The sequence below is a fragment of the Scardinius erythrophthalmus genome, assembly GCF_964197995.2.
Source record: "Scardinius erythrophthalmus genome assembly, chromosome: 5".
Taxonomy (NCBI): domain Eukaryota; kingdom Metazoa; phylum Chordata; class Actinopteri; order Cypriniformes; family Leuciscidae; genus Scardinius; species Scardinius erythrophthalmus.
In genome coordinates, this window is record NC_138225.1 from 46,294,000 (window position 1) to 46,311,650 (window position 17,651).

General features: G+C 37.6%; 1 protein-coding gene across 3 annotated transcripts in view; it reads right to left on the reverse strand.

The window, feature by feature from the left end:
* The window catches only part of arhgef12b (Rho guanine nucleotide exchange factor (GEF) 12b), an 83,210-nt gene that overhangs the window by 37,791 nt on the left and 27,768 nt on the right, over nucleotides 1-17,651 (reverse strand). For 2 of the 3 annotated variants that reach the window (XM_081365605.1, XM_081365603.1), the window contains exons 2-3: nucleotides 9,352-9,372; nucleotides 5,445-5,539 (exon numbers count right to left, since the gene is read on the reverse strand). In XM_081365605.1, coding sequence (XP_081221731.1) covers nucleotides 5,445-5,539; nucleotides 9,352-9,372 — 116 coding nt within the window. The remainder of the gene's footprint in view (nucleotides 1-5,444; nucleotides 5,540-9,351; nucleotides 9,373-17,651) is intronic. The other variant, XM_081365604.1, reaches the window with a different exon arrangement.

Below are 17,651 nucleotides of genomic sequence, written 5' to 3' on the forward strand. Positions count from 1 at the left end.
TTACGATTCTTTGCAGCCTTTAGCAACCGAATACAATATGCTAGATCCTTCACTGGAGACTGAAAGTAACTCACTCCCTCTAAACGTTTACTCTTCGGATTCTTGCACCCCGGAAGGATACAAGTCAGCACCATTATGACTAAACGTTTGCTATGAAGTATTTCCTACTAAAGCAAGGCAGTAAGCGTATCCATAGCAGACTGGTGAGAGTGGCCTTGGACAACAACGAGCCCAGTGCATTATGGGTGTTGAAGTTTTCCTACCTATTTGGCAAATGGGAAGACAACAGTTTTTTCTCTCGGTTTTATCTATCAGGTATCAGCCTTTCTACAGCCTTTCTACTGTATAGGCAGCCGAGTTTTATTGAAAGCTCATTTTGCCAGTGGTGAAGTAGCCCTTTAAATACTGAGTAATATTAAATAATAACACTAATTCACTGTAGGGTTAAGAATAGGGTTTGGTTTAAGGTTAGTTAATTATGCATAATTTACTATTATTACTACAGTTAGAACATGTATAACAAGAACACTAAGTGTTACATACATTTTAACCTAAATTTTGAAGAAAAACAAAACAATGTAAACTTATTTAAGGTTTAATGCACAAAAATAAAGGTGTTAAATAATGGTTGTCAAACAGTCAGTTTATCCATGACCAACAGACAATGCTTCCCTTTCCTCCCGAATCATTTATAAAACGATGACTCAAACCCATCTCAGACACACCCTGTATATCCTCCTAGATGACTCAGCTAGATCCCTTACTAAAATAAACTGTCATCATGAAATGAGATTTCCCTCTCCGATGGCCGCACAGCTGTGCGTCTCTGCAGCAGGAAGAGCGAGAGGGATTACAGGCCTGTGACAACATCCGGAACTTGTGATGAGATGGGCCTCCTACATAATGGCATGACCAGGCTGCTAAAACGATATCAAGTCCAAAGCTCTGGGAATGAAAGAGTTAAACTTCCATGCTGCATGGCAACATGGGCTCTGATGTGCTTGATTTGATCACTTCAGTCATGTCTAGTTAATCCCAAGAAAGATTATAAATGAGTCAGGACTTCAAATCCAGGTTTGAAACACAGATGTGTGAGGAGCAGAGAAAAGTATACAAGAGCAAATTTTCAATGGTACGTGATGTTAATAAAGAAATTATACATTCCCACTGATCTCTTCCAATCGAGTGTGAACATGCGCATTTTGCATTTGTCCAATAAGGCTTTTTTTTTTTATTGCTCACTTTTGGTTCATGTGTCTGGAACCAGTATTTGATAACACTGTATGCTGAGTAAAAGTAACATTTAACTCCATGAGGGTAAACTGAGTGAAAAGAAGTAGTGAAATGACAACCAACTGTTGATAAAATGAGAATGTTTAAAATACTTCAGTCAAAAATGAGTCTCATTTGCACTAACACATTTAAATTTCACATATTCACATATTTGCAATAGATTTGAAAGGTTTGTGGATCTGTGGTGAAGGAGAAGATTCTTTGTGAAATTAAATTTTAGTTCCTACATAAAGCTATCGTATGAGAGCAGGCAAGTCTTGTAGACTTTATTTTTAGGCTTGACATACTCAGTTCTCATTCATTTTCAATGTATGGAAAAGTGCTGTGTAAACATTTGGCCGTTTGTGACCACCTCAGTCAAAATAAAACTTTGCTGCAACCCCAAAACTGCAAAAACTTTGTTTGCACACACATAATTTGAGAAAAGTGTCAATTATATAATGATGGTAAAAATGTCAGTTTTCAAGAAGGGTATTTGTTAAAAATGTCACGTTGGCCAACACTGACACAACTGGGCCGAGATCCATATGCATTTAAAACATTAGAAAATTTTAGCAAATATTTAACGTTACTTTTACATTATGTTTCCAGTGTCATTTTTTCATTGTTATATTTTCATTTATACACCAGAGTTGAAAAGTTTGGGGTCGGTAAGGATTTTTAATGTTTTTGAAAGTCCCTCATTACGGCTGTATTCATTTGATACATTAAAGGTGCCCTAGAATGTGAAATTGAATTTATCTTGGCATAGTTAAATAACAAGAGTTCAGTACATGGACATGACATACAGTGAGTCTCAAACACCATAGTTTTCTCTTTCTTATTTAAATCTCGTTTTTGAAAAACACCCCTGCAAAACAGGCGAATCTCCACATAACACCAACTGTGACGCAACAGTTGGGATCATTAATATGTACGCCTCTAAAAATTTGCATAAGCCAGCCCATGCTCAGTGCCAGGCGAAACTGCACAGCCGAATCATCGGAAGTTCTGCAGGTGAAGAAACAATTGAGGATCATAGAGAAAATGGCAGATCTATCTATAATCTATCTATAATCTATCTATAATCGGATACCGCTACAGTTTAATTTGAAGTTGTTAGTTGCTCTGCCCATTTCACCGCGGACTGTTTTTCTAACCTGGAACAATATCAAGCAGCCAGGCTTCTCTCGGCGTCTCAAACGGACGAAGGGGGCAATTTCAACTAACGCTATATTCCCGCAAGCGGTAAGTAGTGATTTTATTAACGATAATTTACACTGTGTTATCTAGATCCAGCGCGATATTGTTTTTTCCTCGAGAGACATCGTGGCTTGCAGACGAGCGAACGAAGCATGGCAGTTGTTCAGTGTTTGGATGTAACTACAAATGAACACAAAAATATTTTTTTAGCTCCTATATCCGAGCCTCTGGAGAACCAGTGGGTTATGTGAATTTCTGATGTGTAATTGTTCAAGTCCAGACAGATAATCTTTCTCTCAAAGTCGTTCAACACTGTTTATGCATCAGTAAATCGCGTTGCAGTGATAAGATCTTCATTCACGCGATCGACAGGCTGTCATCTGCTCAATGCTGGAATAGATCTAAATACTTAAAAAACTTATCATGATTCGTTAATCCCGATAGCTGTAATAGTAAAAACGTATAATCACTGTAATAGTAAATGTTTTCCAGATACATGTAATGCCAGATATTTCATATGCAAGCATGTCAGCCAATCACAGCAGTGGGCGTTTACACTGAAGTCTCACAGCAGACACGCCCCTTCAAACAGAGTGTTCAGATCAGGGTATGAAATCAGGCTAGGAAATATGCCTTTTATTTGCCTTTATATGCCTTTTATGATCTAATAAACATACTAACATTATAAGGGCACCCCAGGAAACATTATAAAATAATAAAATAATCCATTCTACGGCACCTTTAAAAACAGTAATATTGTAAAACTTTTTTTTTTTTTTAAATAGCTGTTTTCTATTTTAATAAATGTTCAAATGTTATTTACTCCTGTGATGGAAAACGCTGAATTTTCAGCAGCCAATAGGGGCCATTCACACAGAGCGCGTTCGTGTGGTAAAAAAAAAAAAACAGATAAATGCTGTTCCTTTGAAATTCATTCATCAAATATTCCTGAGGGAAAAAAAGTCGGTCACAACTGTTTTCAACATTGTTAACAATATATATTCCTTATTCCTTATAATATATATTCCTGAAGCCCCAAACTTCTGAAGGGTAGTGTATAAATTGTATTGATTTATACATTTTGTATTAAACACAATCCATATTTCCATCAGGACATTTTGAGTCAAGACCTGCAGAAGTTGCGAGACGTGAGCGCAACAGTTAAACAGGTCTGTCTAGAACTTTTACATCGAAAAACAATGGAAAAGTAGTGCAGTGGAATAGAAAAACTTCTTACTCCAGTTTTCAGTGTCACATGATCCTTCAGAAATCTTTTGTAGAAAATCAGAGCAGTGGCACCAGTGACACAAAGTTCTACATATAGTGGCACCAGCACCTGATTTCATAGCACTGCACATACATTGTGTCACTGTGTTCATATCAGCGGCAGCATCAGTGTTGTGCGTCTACCCTCAACCTGCCCATAGCACTGTAATATTAATCCTATTTAATAATTTTGTCTCTTGGAAATCCACATTTGACAGTAGCTTGAGTTGACAGTAGCATGAGTTGAGATGTGGAAATAAATGTATTTTTATTTAAAAAACACATAACTGTTAACATTTTCTTATATTTCTTAAATTTTTATAAAGTAAAATTTAAATATTCTGACTGTTTGAGTTACGACTCGACTTCAAATTGGCAATTGGTCTGTGGTATTTTATATGAAAAACGGTAGCGAAAATGCAATTTGCAAATACAAATGCACAAAAACTATATAAAACTATAAAATACTGTAATTATGTTCTACTACTCCTTTAATACATTAAATACTTGTCTGCATTCTACATGAATATCCCACCTTTCTGCCACAACACCATGATTATAGTGAGTGTACAATAAATCCATGGTAAATGTTGGAGATTTGTGGATCGAAAAGCCTTCTAACTGGAATCGCTGTGGCAAAAAATGTATGTTTTAGCAGCAGTTTTGTTGAGAAAGTCAGCGCTGTTTTATCAAACAAGACATTTGTGCTTTGTATCTAAAAACTCTGCGCTGAATTCGAACGTTCTCACCGGATCTTCTCGCTGTCTTTTGGGCCGATCTGATCAATGGTCCGCGTGGCGCAGTTCAAACGAGTAGTGCTGTTCGTTCCGCTTTTGGTGCATTTGTCATCGAATGTTATGAGCAACAGAATAGCAGCGCTTACCAGTTAGGCAAACTGGTAGTGGCATCAGTGTGACCGCTAACAAAATTCAGTCGCATCAACAGTAAAAAAGTTAGCAAAATACGGGTATTTAGTCTAGTTTATTAGGTCTAGAGCCCTGAATAGGCTGATTTGGTGCTCAATAAACATTTCTTATTACAATCAATGTTAAAAACAGTTGCTGTTTAATGTTTTTTAACTGATACATTTTTAGCATTTATGTAAGAAAATCTTACAGACCCCAAACTTTTGAACGGTAGTGCATGTTGCAGATAAAACCAATAATATAATGTTTAATGACAGGTTTTATTGTTTATGGGTAAACTATCCCTTTAAGTGTTGCACTGAGTCACATTACTCAGCGGTGGCCAAAAGTCAAAGTCAGTGTTAAACCTTTAAACAAGGTGCTACTCCAGCATTTAAATGATGATTGAGGTCCCTGTGGTCCCTCTGATGTCACAGCTTGACATGTTCCTGCTGTAATTATCTTTATACAGACTGAGGCAGTCCAGCAGCACAAGTTGGGTCTGCATTCAATCTCTCAAACAATAAATTTACAGGCATGCAAGTTCAATGCTCTTTAGAGCAATGTGCACTATATCTGCACAATATCCAAGCTGTCACAACCCAGATATATGCATTTCATTACAAATAACCTGATTAACTTTGTCAGTTACTGTTAGCTTTCAAACTAAATAACTTAAACACTGAAACCTCTAGTTTTGCACCACAAAATATTCTTGAAATGAAGAAAACGAGAGAGCGAGACAGTTATGCATTATTTAGATGTCTTTCAAGAGGACACAAACAGGCGGGTTCTTACCTGTGGGGTCAAACTCATGCGAGGGGGGGACTGACGCCTTGTCGCTTTTGGGCTTTTTGTCTGGGGGATGGTCCTTGCTGAGAATACTTCCTGTCCTGTGCGCACACACACACAAAAACGGGAAAAAGGGTCACCATCACCGCCACATCATGCTATTCTTATCCAGCAGCACACAGAAACTAGACAGGAAATTTGGATCCACTTACAAAAGGTCACACTCATGCCCCATGTCCAAAAACAGGCCCAGAGAGAGCAGACAAAACATTTCTGACCAACACAATGCAAACTACTGTTCACTGTGAATTCACCAATTACAAAAGAGCTATCATGTTGATGGGTTGCGTAGTCATCCATTAAGTGAATTCTGAGTTTAGCTTTAATATGGTACTTCAAAGGGGATACATTTATAGATGGCACTTCCCAGAGAGGGTTTTAGCATATTGTTCAGGTAAATTGAGAAAATAAATTTGTACTTCGCATTTATTTTAATTAAAAATATTTTTTTGTCTCTATGACTGCAATTATTTAGCTGTTTTGCACACTTGTAACAAACAGCAAAGCTAATCGTATTCCATATAAGTCTCCATCTTCCCACCGGTCACAAAAAATGAAAGACACATTGTGATTTTTTTCCTCTTGTTTTTGTTTTTAATGTTAGTTTAATTTACAAAGCCCCTAAAGCAGGGGTGCCAAATCCTGTTCCTAGACATTTACCTACCAGCAGAGTTCAGATCCAACCCTGGTCCAACACACCTGTCTGTAATTATCACGTGCTCCTGAAGATCTTAATTAGTTGGTTTAGTTGTGTTTGATCAGGGCTTGAGCTGAACTTTGCAGGAAGGTAAATCTTCAAAAAATTATGTAAATTTGTTAGCGTTCTCTCGCACATGTTTTGCGCTCCACGAGAAACGTTGCATTCACTCACAAAATGTTTGCGTTCCCCCCAGAAACTTTCTTTTAAAAGTTCTTTGCTAGTTTTTCTTTCAACTAGTCTCTCCCTATGGAGGATCCCTTTACCACTCTACAGATAAGGCGTTGTCGGGAAACTCAATTCGCGTATCTTCCCCGAATTGATAAAATAAAATAAAATTCTGTATCAAAAATTATAAGGAAACACCAGTACTTTGTTTAGGCTTGGTTTGTAGGGAATTCCAAACCTGCGCACATATATTCAAACGCACATAAGAACCAATTCTTAATGCGCATGTGAACGCCATCAGCGTTTCTCACAGGTTCACGTTTGAAGTCTATGTAGAGAGAATGGTGTCGTCTTAGCGGCTCCTAATTTTATAACAAATGATTGTTGCCACGGAAGCGAATCAATCAAAAGTACATTTAGCTGGAAAATAACTTTACTAAAGAACCGCTATAAAGCCAAAACAATCTCTGTTACCATAAATTATACGTTTATCTCTAAAGCTGCTTTGAAACAATCTACCTTGTTAAAAGCGCTATATAAATGAAGATGACTTGACTTGACTTGACTTTGCGAGTGAACGCAAAGTTTCTCGTGGGATTGCAAACGTTTTGCGAGAAAACGCAAAAGCATTTAAAAATATATTTTTCCTCCCCCACAAAGTCCCTTGAGGGGCTCCATATTAATTAAAACGTTAGGAGTCAGTAACAGTAGGAGTTTTTTTTTAAAGAAATTAATACTTTTATTCTTGAACAAGAACACATTCATCTAAAGTTTTTAATGTTACAGAAGACTTGCATTTCAAATAAATGCTGCTCTTTTGAACTTTCTACACATCAAAGAATGCTTAAAAAAAACATTTAAAAATATGTAAGAATTGAAAAGTTATTTTAAATTGTAATTCATAATATTACTGTTTTACTGTATTGATGAAAAAAAAAAAATGCAGCCCTGGTGAGCATAAGAGACTTCTTTTAAAAACATTTTAAAAATTGTACCATCCCCAAACTTCAGAAGGGGAAAAAAATTCTGAGATACAAATTATGATAAATTTTCCTCAAAAAAAAAAAAAAAAATTGGTTGAAGACGATCAGGGGCCAGTTGCATAAACTTAGCCACTATAGAGATTTAAAAAAATAATAAAAAATAAAGGATCTTTATTAGCATTGGTGGTTCCATGAAAAAAAACTTTATAATTATCAGAACCTTTCCATTGCACAAAAGGTTCTTTATAGTGGAAGAAGGTTCTTCAGATAATTCAAATGCTCTTTACATTAAAATGGTTCTTTTACGAACTGTTGACTGAAAGATTGGTTGGGGAACCAAAAAAAAAAAAAAGGTTATTCTATGCTTCAAAAACTCTCTTTTGGAACCTTTTTTAGGAGTGTAGGCCTATGTTATGACTTTCTGAAAATGGATAGTTCACCCAAAAATGAAAAGTCTGTCATCATTTACTCACCCTCAAGTTGTTCCAAACCTGTTTAAGTTTCTTTCTTCCATTGAACACAAAAGAAGATATTTTGAAAAATGTCGATAACCAGACAGTTGACGTAAGCCATTGACTTCCACAGTATTTTTTCTTTCCTACTCGAAATGGAAGTCAATGGATGCTGTCAAATGTCTGGTTACCAACATTCTTTAAAATATCTTCTTTTGTGTTCAACAGAAGAAACTCATGCAGGTTTGGAATAACATGAGGGTGAGTAAGTAATGACACAATTTTCATTTTTGCGTGAACTATCCCTTTAAGAATTAGTTTGGCCAACTAGCAGTTAACTAATGCCTGGTTCAGATTACACGATTTTAGCCCGATTTTGGCACGATCCGTTTGACGTAGGGTGTCGTGGGGATTCGCAAACGGGCATCGGGACGCAAGATTCGATCGTTTCATCTTGTATAGTGTGTCATAGTGGGCGACAACCTACGTCACGTCTGCGATGCTTCACGACATCACGACAAAAAGACTAGCATGTTTAATTTTTTAACGGTCCTCCACGACGACGGCGCGCGAGTGAGTGAGTGAGAGAGAGTGTGTGTTCGCGAGTGTGTGACTGTGAGTGTGTGAGTGAGAGAGCATGTGTGTGTGACTGTATGTGTGCGCGAGAGTGAGTGTGTGAGTGAGAGAGAGAGCATGTGTGTGTGACTGTGTGTGTGCGCGAGAGTGAGTGTGTGAGTGAGATTGCGTGTAGGCTATGTGAGTGAGCGTGTGTATGTGCGAGTGAATGAGTGTGTGAGACGGCTCGCGATGACTGGTCGGAAAACAACGTGTAGTCTGACATGTTTCTTGTCCGCGACATGACAAGATTTTTAGGAGTCAAAATCGTGTAATCTGACACAGTGACTATCGTAACAGACAAAAAAATCGTGTAATCTGAACCAGGCATAAGAGGTAATCCGTCGTACTTTTCTAATTCAAATTGGACCGATCTACCTTTTTATGTAACTGACTTTAAAAAGTTAGGACCAGCCTTAAAGAAAAAATTTAGAATACTAATTTTTAAGACTAGTCTAAGCAGTTTATGCAACCGGCCACAGATTATGATTCTTATGATTCTTGATTTTATATATGTTGTAATTCCTAGAAGTTAGTGAGTTTTGCAATTTTTTTATTTGCATTTGATGAGTGTACGCTTTGGATCCTGCTCACAAGCAAATAAGCAAGCTAAAATGAACAGCTGGATTTGTATTAACTAACATTAGCAGAGATGAATACAAATGTATTGTTCATTGTTAGTTCATGTTGCATTAACTAACATTAACAAATGAGACCGCCTGAAAGCGTTACCGCCTGAGTTAATGCTGTAAATCTGAGCGTTTTATTTCCATACTGTGTCACTGTGTTCATATCAGCGGCAGCATCAGTGTTGTGTCTACCCTCAACCTGCCCATATCGCTGTCTGCAGAAAACCGGCATTAGCTGTCTGTCTTCTCTCTGGGACTATGAGGGCGTTTCACTAGGAAAGAGCAACAGGAAGGAGGAACGGCACTCACCTGCTCGCTTTTTTGGGAAACCTGGAAGACAAAGAACGTATATTTTAAAAAAAATGCTAATAGAAGTTTAACAATGGCAATTTGTTTTTCAAAAGTGGTACAACTACCATTCCAAAGGTCGGTGAGATTTATTTTATGTCAGTAAGACCGGTTACACTTTTTTTAATGAAAGAAAAGTCTCCAAGGCTGCATTTATTTAATCAAAAATACAGTAAAAACAGTAGGATTGTTATGATTAGAGTTTAAAATAACGGTTTTCCATTTTAATATATTTTTAAATCCAATTTATTCCTGTGATGGTAAAGCTGAATTTTCAGTATCATTACTCCAGTCTTCAGTGACATGATCCTTCAGAAATCATTCTAATATGCTAAATTAGCTAAACATTTCTTATCATCATCAATGTTGAAAACAGTTGTGCTGTAAAAAAATAAATCAGGATTTTTTTAGATGAATAGAAAATAAAAAATTTGAAATAGAAATCTTTTGTAACAATGTAAATGTATTCGTCACTTTTGATCAATTGAATGCATCATTGCTGAACACAAGAAAAAGAAAAATCTTACTGACCCCAAACTTTTAAAAGGTAGTGTACATGTGTGGTATAAACATTAACATTATTTTAGAATAACATTAAACATAAAATTACTAATTTCAAACTAGCCCATGTTGAAAGAGCCCACCACCCAAATCTCTACAATATTTATACACGTTAATATAAAAGTTGATTTTAAATAATTAATTTAGTAAAGAATTAGTTAAAGAATAAGCTAAATTATATTATGCAATCACCTAGACGGCACATACCTCCCTTCTTTGACACACCCTCTCACGATGCCACAATATATGTATATCTAGGTCATTTTATTAATATATTATAAATGATCAAGTAAAAGTAAGAGGTGATTCTATCTACATCATGGTACGTGACAGTTAAATTATGGAAAGTGTATATAACAAATAGCTATTCCTGCAGGAAATTCAACCCAGAGATATTTTATATAGGCCTACTACATTACCAATTACTATTTACTGATATTCTAGTGAGTTATAATCTAGTAGCACAGATAAACAGTATAGTGGAATCTCCACAGGTTGACATACTGCCTCAGCAAACACCACTAATGACCGTTTCCAGACGTATCCAAACAAGCCCACAGAGGCCATGCATTATTATTTTTCTGTGTTGTTTGCTTGGGATCATTACATCATTATTTTTGCAGTTCTGTCTCAATTTTCTCTCCTTTATGTCACCATTATGTTGTAACTGCCTATATACTGTGTGCACTGCTATTGGTGGTGTTGCATAATGAATTTGACTTTCCATCACCCTAAACTTTCCCCTGCCGGTTGTGCAGCAGCCCATAATCTGTTTGGTGTGTCTTGCAAATGGATTCATGTACTGTAGTACAAGGATAAGATTCAGCTTGCAAGTATTCCCTTCGGTTCCCGACCTTGTAAAGGTAAAAATGTGTCTGTTGTTAAGTAAATGGTCTTAAGTAAATGCCCCCTAAAGTATCCAAACAAATAGAAAGTCCCATTCAAGAACAATTCATTGACTAGTTGATTTCAAAAGTATGTAGTTTTGTACTACACTTCAAGCAGTCTGAACATGTTAAGCTGTTGTGACCTGGTTTTTCCAGCAGGGATTTCTGCCCTTGACCACAGAGCGGAAAAGACATTGGTTGTGTACAGTAAGGCTTTCATCTAACACAAGTTTGCATGTTTCCACAGACATCAGATCCTCCATTCTCATGAGTCACATGTATTTTTGAATTTGTGCGTCATCCTTTAACATGGCAGAGTACTGAGATAGATCATAGAGATAAACTCTGCAGCCGAACACGCAAGAGCCGCCGTATCTCATCAGCGAGCGGACCTCACTTTGGGAAGGAGCCTCTTTACAGAAATAGCTCAGACATCTTGTCCTCCCTCCCTCTCAGCTCCTTCCGCGGGTGTTTTTTGTTTTTGCTGCTGTTCCTTCCCCTCCACAATGGAGCTCCGCACGGGAACAATAGCCTTCACGTCAGAGCCGGCCCACTACACAGCAGCCCTGTGGGCCTGATTCCCGGAAACAGAAAGGGCTTCTGGCAGGGTCCCCTGTTTCCTGAATGTGTGAATGAGGGAGGGAGGGGGAAGGGGGCGTTTGGGGTGGCTAAGAGTGAAGGCAGGGGGCAGGACTGGGCCAAAATAAAAATTCTCAGGGCTTTGCTCCCTCACGCTTCCTACTTCTCTCTCTTTTCCAAGGCACAGCTCTCTCCTTCTCTGGAAAACTGTCTTTAAGCTTTCAGTGGTCAAAAAACAAAATCGCAGCTTAAAAATACTCAAGCGCTGCTGATCCAGGCCACAACAAACAATCAAAGCGGAGATAAACTGAGAACATCAATCCTCAAGGAAATCAAGGATAGTTTTTTTCCCCTTAATGCTAAGTGAAATTGAAAAATAAAAATAAAAAATGGACTCGAGAGAAAAGAGTTCGAAAATCTGATTCACTCTGGCCTCTTTTTTCGAAAAAAAGAGGGGAAAAACTGTAATTATCTTGTGAGCTTTTGTGGAAACAGGAAAAGCCTCATAATCCAGTTCACAAGAGATTAGAGAGAGGAAAAGAGAATTAATGTCATGGTACTTTGGTTACTGAGCTGTCTGAGTGAATCAAACCAACTGTTTTGTTAACCTGGTTCACCGTTTCATTATAAAAAGAACCAATCCGAAAAGTGATTCATATGTGTTTGGGCATTGCTGGTTCAGAATTTAAACAGTTATAAGAAAAATAAGACTTGATTGATGAAAAATGGTTGACTTGGTAATCTCTTTCAGTATTATTTTTTTTACTTGCACTCCAGCATAAGGCCAAAATTCGCGTCCGAAATTTTTGCACGCTAAAAAATAAATACGACCTCAAGTTATGTCAATCACACTTTGCACACTGCCTCCGAATCTTTCATCCGTCAAAAAAATTTCAAATCAGGTTTTCAAGCATTTTGAATGGTGTTTTGACAATTCAGAGCCACCAAATCACGAATGCGACAAAACGCATGCGATCATTTCGGACTCAGTGTGCAAGGGCCTTTAGACCACATGCCAAAATACTATTAAAAATGATGTTTGTTGGTATCGACAAACAACAGACTCAACAGCAGGGCTGAGTCCACTGAAGAGATTTCTACAGAGCAATGAATGTCGCAGGTCTGTGCACAGTCTGTGTGCAGAAGCTGAAATCACAGATACAAATGTCATAATAGACACCAATTGTCACTGACATAATAATTCAATGACAATTATCAGTGAATAACAACTTAAATTTGGTCTTTTCCTCACACAAAGTTATCAAATCACTTAAAGACACGATGTAACGGAAGTAACTACAAATTATTTCTTATGTATGTTAACATACAATTCACCAGTTGTTGATTGGATGGAGGCAGATCTAAATGAGAGTTTGAAGACAATTGTAAGAAAGGTTTGTGATAAGAATTGGAGAAATCCGGCATACGTTGCCAGGGAGAAGTCTGTCATTTCACCGGAAAAATAAAAGAGGAAACATTACTATCAGTTCATGCATTCGAACCCATGAACTTGGTGTGGATAGTGCCATTGTTTGAACAAATGGAATTCTGAACTGAACACATGAAAGGATGAACTGTTCGCAATAAAATCATAAATATGCATTTAGGAAATAGGGTCAGTTTCCATCTCGTGCCAACTTTAAGTTCTGGAATATACAGCCCAACTATTTTAATGGTGCTTTTTTCTGTTTTTGGAAGGCAGTCAACTTTCAGTGTATGGAAAAGAGCAGCTTGGTCAAGACACAAGTGTCAATAAATTATGACAAAGTTCATTTTTGTGTTAACTATACCTGTAACACCATTTCAGATTGACTAAAACTACAGAACTACATGGATTTTATCAAAACATCAATCAATCAAACTATTACTGATGTCATTTCAGTCAAACAAGAGATGGTTCCCAGGCCACGTCTCTCAAAGACAACATTAGCATGCTGATTTACAAGCAGCAGTGTTAATGACTCTACAATAGCAGCAGATCTGTAATATGATGCCATTGTAACAGAGGGAATAATGATTATGCTAAGCTGCTCAGAGAACATTTAGCACCTCATTTTCCTGCATGTGATGGCCAACAGCAACCTGGATTAAAGAGCCATTTGTGGGGTTTTGGTAGTATTTGAAATGATTTGAGCGTCTTTGCCTCACTGAGCTGTTAAGCTTATTAGTGCGAGACTGGACTTTAACCAAACACGATGTATAGATTTGTCCATTTGTTTATTGTCTTCGTTGTTTCCATCCATTTTGTGTGTAACACTTATCTTGAATCCTATTGGCTGGCAAGTCTTAAAATATGTATGATCACAGCAGAACATGCCTCAAGCCTGATAGTAACAGCGGCCACACCTTCTGTCCTATTGCCCCCTTTCACTCTCTCTTCAAGTGCTTGAAGGATGGGGTCTCATCTCCAGCGCAACCTCTCCTTCTGCCCCAATAAACCCGATGAGAGCGACAGAACGAGTGTGCTCGGGGACGCACATTTCTTCACGCTAGACTGTCTCTTCACGTTTTATTATGATTAGGATGGGCTGGTGGGGGCAGGAGAGAGGGTGAGAGGAACATACATTCATTGAAACTTGAGGGAATCCTGTTCTCTCAATTCCCCAGAATATCCAAACACAGTGCAGTACAGTACAAACGTGAACCTACATTATACACACAGGGGAAAAAACAATCCCAACAACACAAACAGAGCTGCCATGATCAGGAAATGTGGTGCTGATGATGAATTGTCAGACTTCTACAATTAATAATAAATTGTTATTATTTTTATGAGTATAATTTAATCGATCATCATTATGATGAACACATATCGTTTCCTAAATCCCAAGAATTGATCATTTGTCTATGCTGTCTTCAGTTGATGATTAGTTGTAGCACGCCTCCCATCCAATAATCGCAAGCTTTATGCTTTGTTAATTTAAAAACCATTTTAAAAAAAATCTCATGCAGAAGTTTTTTTTCCAGAACAGTCTTTATTATAAGTATATATAAAAAGTGATAATGGACACCTAGGAAAGGCGTCCCGTCAATTTGCCTGATGACAGTTCTAAATGATTGCGCTGACTCAAACTCACTGATCAACTGCTGCGGTCGGGTCGCTGTGGCCACGTTGCTTGGCAACGCCTGTATACGGGAGATATTAAATAGTGCGCTCGACTTAATAAATAAAAACCCTCACAATTTTTACTCTAAAACACATTAAAGTATTATTAATTGATTAAATATTTATTTATTTCGTAAGTAACCATGGTATAAGCGGGTTAATGCCCTTCGAGGTGTCTATTATCAGGTTTTAATGGACTTCGGCGGAGGCAACCGTCCGACGCGCCCGCCGTCGTCCATTAAAACCTGATAATGGACACCTCGTCCCGCATTAACCCTTACATAATAAATATGAAAAAATGAAGCATTTACACAGATGTTTTGGGACAAACAATGTGTTTTTGTACGGTCAATTATTGGCTACAAACATCATTAATCAATCAAATTTAAAAGTTTATTTATTGCTTATTAATTTGCAAGATTCTCTATCAGGGGTTTTTCAAACTTTTTAAATGCCAAGGCACCCTAAAAAAAAATCCCCTTTTTGAGGCCCCTTTATTAGGCTTTAATATATAATATAATTAGGGATGGGAACCGAGAACCGGTTCTTCTTCAGAACCGGTGCCCAGTGAATCGATTCCTTGGAACCGTTAGCATGCCTGCTTAACGATTCCGCTTATCGGTTCCGCTCGTTCAAATGTGACACGACGTCACACACGTGCTGCGTTGTTTTGGTTCAGAACGTAGCAAACACTATGAGCAAACATGGCATCGAGGCAGAAGCGCTCTGACCGCGTCCTAACTACATGCGACGCGACGGCGCGACACGCGATAAAAAGTATAATTTTCCATGTTAATCAAAGTTTAACCAGCCGCGACACGCGACGATTCTATTTGAAACGGATCCTATTTTACTGCGACGTCGCGCTGGAACAACAATCTCAAAGTGTGGCAATGATAATATCAGGTAGCCTACTATTTTTGTGCTTTATTTAATGTTAAAAGCGTGTATAATGTGCCTGAATATCATTTAGTGCTCCCAGCTTTGTAGCTGTAAAAACAACAATGGATAAGTCACATCAGATCTTGAAATTAAACAAATGGAAACAAAAACGTTCAAAATGTGAAGAAAACCCGTGTATTATTTGACAAAGATTGTTTTAGTAACTCAATAGCCTAATCCAAATGAGCACTGTTAATATTCCAAAAGACACAAGCTCTTCCTAAACTGTTTTCAGTCTGTGTTTTTAGTTTTTATGGCACATAAATGGCAGTTTTATTTATTTTTTTGTCCGGACCAATGAATGTGAAAATTGTCAATTTCCTAATCCTAAGGCACTCTTCTTGATAATCTTTCAAGGCACACAGGTTGAGAAACACTGCCCTAGGCTATAGGTCCCTGGACTTTACTTTGAGAAGTAGCTCACCTACTTTTAGGTTTGTTCTGAGGTTGCTACACATAATTTGTGTATACTCTGTGCTGTGTCTTCTGATCAGATATTAAAGTGAGTTAATACAAACAAATTTGTACTTATTCCCTCACCCAATAAGAATCGATAAGAGAATCGATAAGGAATCGGATCGATAAGCAATATCGATAATGGAATCGGAATCGTTAAATTCTTATCAATTCCCATCCCTAAATATAATATAATATAATATAATATAATATAATATATGAAAAAAATGAAGCATTTAGCTAAATATGTTCAAGAAACATAAATATGCAAAAAAAAGATTCTATCCCTAAAACCCACACACAAACCTATTTAAACTGACATTTTGTTTGCACGCTACACCTGTGGTGGGTGTGTAATTGTAAATGAGTTTTGTTACCATGCTGTGCACATCATCTGTTATTTCCACCTCTTAAACAAGTCACTCTTCATTAAAACATGTTGATGTTTTATTTCAGGATTATGCATTTGCGTTGCCTCTCGCATTAATTTGGTCCACAACCATTACAATAATCCTGATTTGCCTCACATCATTCTCTTAAGGAAACCTGTAAACCGTTGTCACCGGTTCTAACACTATAGAGACAGAGCGCATTTAGGCCACGCCCACACTGGGGGGAAAACAATCCAACCGTCTCCATTGACTTTGCATTGCGAGAGGCTGCCTCCTTGTCATTTCTTGCTTCTAACAAAAGACAGAAAAATGCCTAAAAGCTGCTGTGTGACAAGATGTACAGCAAACAAGCTAAAAAACCCAGAAATAAGTTTTGAAATAAATCAAAAAACGAGTGTTTAGGACATAAAAGTGGATACAGGCAGTTGAGACAGAGCGTCACGTGTCTCATTACTCTGAGAACTAACGTACGCCCGCTGGAGGAGACAGAAATCGCCAACACAGGATAGTTTATCTTACAGAAATACAATATATAAAACTGACATTTGGATATTTGACTCACCAGTGACCAAATGTTTAACTTTAGTGCATACTGAGTGTCAGGATCCCACAATTTACCCATTCGTTCCAGCCTGTATCCACTTTTATATCCTCAAAAGCTCGTTTTTTGGAGTCTTGAAGGAAAACTTATTTCTGGGTTTCTTAGCTTGTTTGCTGTACACCTTGTCACATAGCAGCTTTTAGGCATTATTCTGTCTTTTGTTAGAAGCAAGAAATGACAAGGAGGCAGCCTCTCGCAATGCAAAGTCAATGGAGACGGTTGGATTGTTTTCCCCCTTGGTGGGTGTGGTCTTCAGATTATGACGCGTTGCGCTCTGTCTCTATAGCGACACTAACTCTTTAGCGGTTGACCAGAACACTGCAATTATTTCTCATTTACTAGGTTACAATCAAATGACTTTTACCACACATTTCGTGTCTGTCCTCTGCGCGCCATTTTATTATTTCTGTGCGGTTACAAGCTCCATTATGACTGACTGACTCCTCCACAATTGAAAATTTAGGATCTGGAAGCAAAAGCCACCTGTGATTGTTGTTTAATATGTTGTTTAATATGTCCGCTTCCTTTAGAGGGTGGAGCTTGACCAAAATGCTGCAGAGTGGATGAGACTTTATGAAAATAATTAAAAGTCTATGCAGAACTATTCAATCATTAAATGAAAGCGATTCCAAAATAGTTTGTTTAGCTTAAACACAAAAAACTCTCGTTCTCTTTTGATTCTGCTCTGAAGAAGCTCAGATGATTATAGAATTTCATAAACGTACAATGGGCAAGAG